This window comes from Austrofundulus limnaeus, unplaced genomic scaffold (genome assembly GCF_001266775.1).
Source record: "Austrofundulus limnaeus strain Quisiro unplaced genomic scaffold, Austrofundulus_limnaeus-1.0 Scaffold204, whole genome shotgun sequence".
In the NCBI taxonomy this organism is placed as follows: Eukaryota; Metazoa; Chordata; class Actinopteri; order Cyprinodontiformes; family Rivulidae; genus Austrofundulus; species Austrofundulus limnaeus.
Window position 1 is genome coordinate 492,107 of NW_013952606.1, and position 3,405 is coordinate 495,511.

General features: G+C 38.5%; 1 protein-coding gene across 4 annotated transcripts in view; it reads right to left on the reverse strand.

Annotated features, from left to right (window-relative positions):
- The window catches only part of celsr1a (cadherin EGF LAG seven-pass G-type receptor 1a), a gene marked incomplete at its 3' end in the record, with an annotated part of 97,487 nt that overhangs the window by 46,341 nt on the left and 47,741 nt on the right, over nucleotides 1–3,405 (reverse strand). For all 4 annotated transcript variants that reach the window (XM_014018842.1, XM_014018845.1, XM_014018843.1 and 1 more), the window contains 1 exon segment: nucleotides 2,645–2,733. In XM_014018842.1, the coding sequence (XP_013874296.1) occupies nucleotides 2,645–2,733 (89 nt within the window).

The window sequence follows — 3,405 nt, forward strand, 5'->3', positions numbered from 1 at the left end:
TGCTGACGTCCGGAAGGATATCACAAGATATGAACAAGTGTTCATATCTTCAGGAACAGGAACAAGTGGTCAGTGTCAAGGTGATACAGAAAATAAGTATTCCACAACAGCTATCAAGAAAACAAAACTGCACTTCATTTATTTTTAGGTCTGTCAAACAAGTATTTTACTAGCATTTTTGCTGCGTTTGTACTTCTCATTCACATGAAAAAAAATTTTTTTGTTTTCTTTTAAGAAATTCTACTTTTAGTGTATTTGTAAACAGACTTTAATCAGATTTTCTTATGACAGGATGTTTTAATCATTGTACTGCAACTGAAAAGTGGGTAAAAATAGTTTTCAGTCCTGCAAACTGCTAATTAATATTTACAAGCTGTGTTTCAGTTCTGGTTTGTATTTTTTTATATGATTTACAGATATGGATTGTGTGTCTTTCGTATTTTCAGCTGTTTGTTTTTGATGTATAAATGAAGTTTTATGAGCCAAACTTCTTGGGCTAAATGGGAATATTAAACTTTATATAGGTGCTACTTAATATTAAATAGGGATGTGATGCATCAAGCCACATCGATATATCAATTAAATGATTAATGATTCAATTAAACTGAGGCAAAATGAAAAAATAAAATGAAAATCGTCCATATCATCATCATCATGCAGTATATTCATCTAACACAATCATTTGTTAGATGGTCATATAATATCGCATCATATCAATCGCAGACTTGTGAATTGAATTGAAAATGTATCCTGACAGATTTTGTGATATTGGGAAAATATCATATCGTCATCCAAATAAATCGATATAATATCGTATCATGATAAATCTGGTGATTTACACCCTKAATCATTCTTAATATTAAAGTCTTGTTTTTTGCATTTCGTGAATCTGAATAGCCTCACAGCAGCAGATTCTGCTCTGATCTATTGATCTTTCTGGGCCACAGAAGCTCTGCTGCCTCCAGACAAATTCCTGTGAGTGACTCTACGAGTCCCATTACATGGATGACAAACATATATGACATTCATTGACATGTCAGCACACCTGATCTATTGTGAGAAGATTCCTGCCTTCTGCCAGATACAGTTACACTAATCCCCCCAGCTACTGATGCAGGACAAGTCAATTATGACTTCTGATCCTTCGTCACAGAGGAGGAAACTGACCCCGTGTCAGAGCTACAGCCGGCCTCGGGCTGATTTAACGGAATTTGGCACCAGGTCTACAAATCACTGGTCCATTTTAAGACCGACCTGGTGGAACGCACCCAGCTAATAACACCAAATACGCTCACAATGCTGGCGCAACGCACGTTTGTGAACTTGTGTTTGCATGCCAGAGCAGCAGAAGAGGATCAGCAAAGTCAATAAATAGAAGAAAACCACACACACGTTTTAAAAAAAAACAGAAACGAAACAGAAAATCTCTAAGATGAAGCGATTAATCTCGTTTCCAGGGTGATATTCTTACAAACTCTTAACAGGCCAACAAAACGAGCTTTTACACCAGAAGACTAGTCGTAGCACCAGTGTGTTTTTTTACTATCCTGACGCACCTCAAACAACGCACACAGAAGTGACCCTGCAGCGAACATGATAAAACACGGTGGCCCGATTCATCACCCCTGATGAATACCCACCTGTCAAAAGAAAGTGAGCATGCTATGGGCTGTGTAGCTGAAAAAACAYGAGAAAGAGGCGAACAACATGTGAAATATGAGAAAGTGTCCATTGTGGACAGGTGTTGGGACCAGGAACACGAGTGCAGCCTTTAACGAGGTTCAAGCTGCGGTCAGGCCGGTGGTGCAGCTTTTAGAGCTGCACACGATGRAAGATTTAAAAAAAGGAAGAAAAGACAAAGAATGAAAAGAAATACAGACAAAGCACATGCATACATRTCTGCAAACCAGGCTGAGAAATGTAGCTAAAATGTTGTGTTTGAACTGAATATACTCTCTATAATGTGACACTAAATTAAGCATTTATTGAACATAAACTTRTCCTCAGAGGGACATTTACATCTAATTTCCTGTCTGGTTCAATGATATAAGCTCAAAGACTGCAGGCTGTGGAGGTWTGTTGTAACATAAAACCATCTACACCTTCATTAAATAAGAATATTAGAGCTGTGGATATACGAGGAATATTTATAGTTTCTTTTCTGATTAAGAAGGAAGGAAATCCCCGTGGGAACATGCTGAAAACATAGTTTAGACACAGAAACTATTAAGATGCCCCGTACAGAACCACGATCCATCAGCTCTGAACTGATGTATGAAAGTTTGGCCTCGTGTTGGAAGKTGTGTTGACATTTCGTGTGGGAGACCGGGGCAGAAATGGCCCAAATCAAACCTGAACCGTTGAGACAATCTCCCATCTCAGCAGTCAAGGTCAGCCRCTTTCAAAGAGAAACACATTTTACACATTTGACTCCCACAGAACGACTCACTGACCCGTCAACGCTGGAAAATTACAAGATCCTTCAATTATATAAACCAAATGGCATATTAAAAAAGTAACTTTATTATTTCTTTATCACAAGTTAGTGCGCTGTGAGGAAACTGTTAGAATAAACTGACTCGTGCTGAAGGGTGAAGAAGAGGAGCAGGAGTGGAGGGGGGTTTTGGTGGATTACATTCCTTACCTTGTTGTAGTAATGGAGGTGGACCGAGTGCCACTGGCCATCACTGACTCCACCTGAGACGTAGGGAGACACCGTGGTCTTTGTCTCACCTGGAGGACGAGTGAAACAGAGCAAAGAGCAGAAATAAAGAAGTTAGGGTTAATGCAACTGTGACATATCTTTGTTGTTTTGATTTTCACACCACTTGACAATGAAACGCAAAACAAAAATAATACTTGGAGCATCACAGTTTCTGTTTTTGCCCTTGACTTTAACTTTAAAATGATGAGATTCAAAGAAAAAAATAATAATTATCAAAACATTCAGCRTGTTTTTGCTTAAAATACCCATCTTTAATCAAAATGAAATAAAACTTTGCACAGTTGCTGTTCATAGTGATGTCCCGATCTAGATTTTTTTGGCTCCCGATACAATCCGATTTTTTTAACTATTAGTCTTTCTGTCGATCCGATAGCTTTATTTCTTTATTTCTTTCCAAGTGACAAGGTTTTAAAGCGAGCCCTGCTGTTCCCATCACGAGAAACATCCAGTTTGCAGATTTTGAAAGACGCAGTTTCAGCATCATTGTTTTCCATTGAAAAGTGTTCCCACACRGTAGACTTGTGTGCGTGTGGCTGCCCGATCCTTCCCGGTAGCTCGACCCCTACTGTCGGCTCATTTGCACATGCGCTAAATGATAGACTTCTGTAATGCACTCGATTTTGGAAAAATACTGAAAATATTTATTTCTATACGTAACTATAAAGGTGTGTTGCATTATA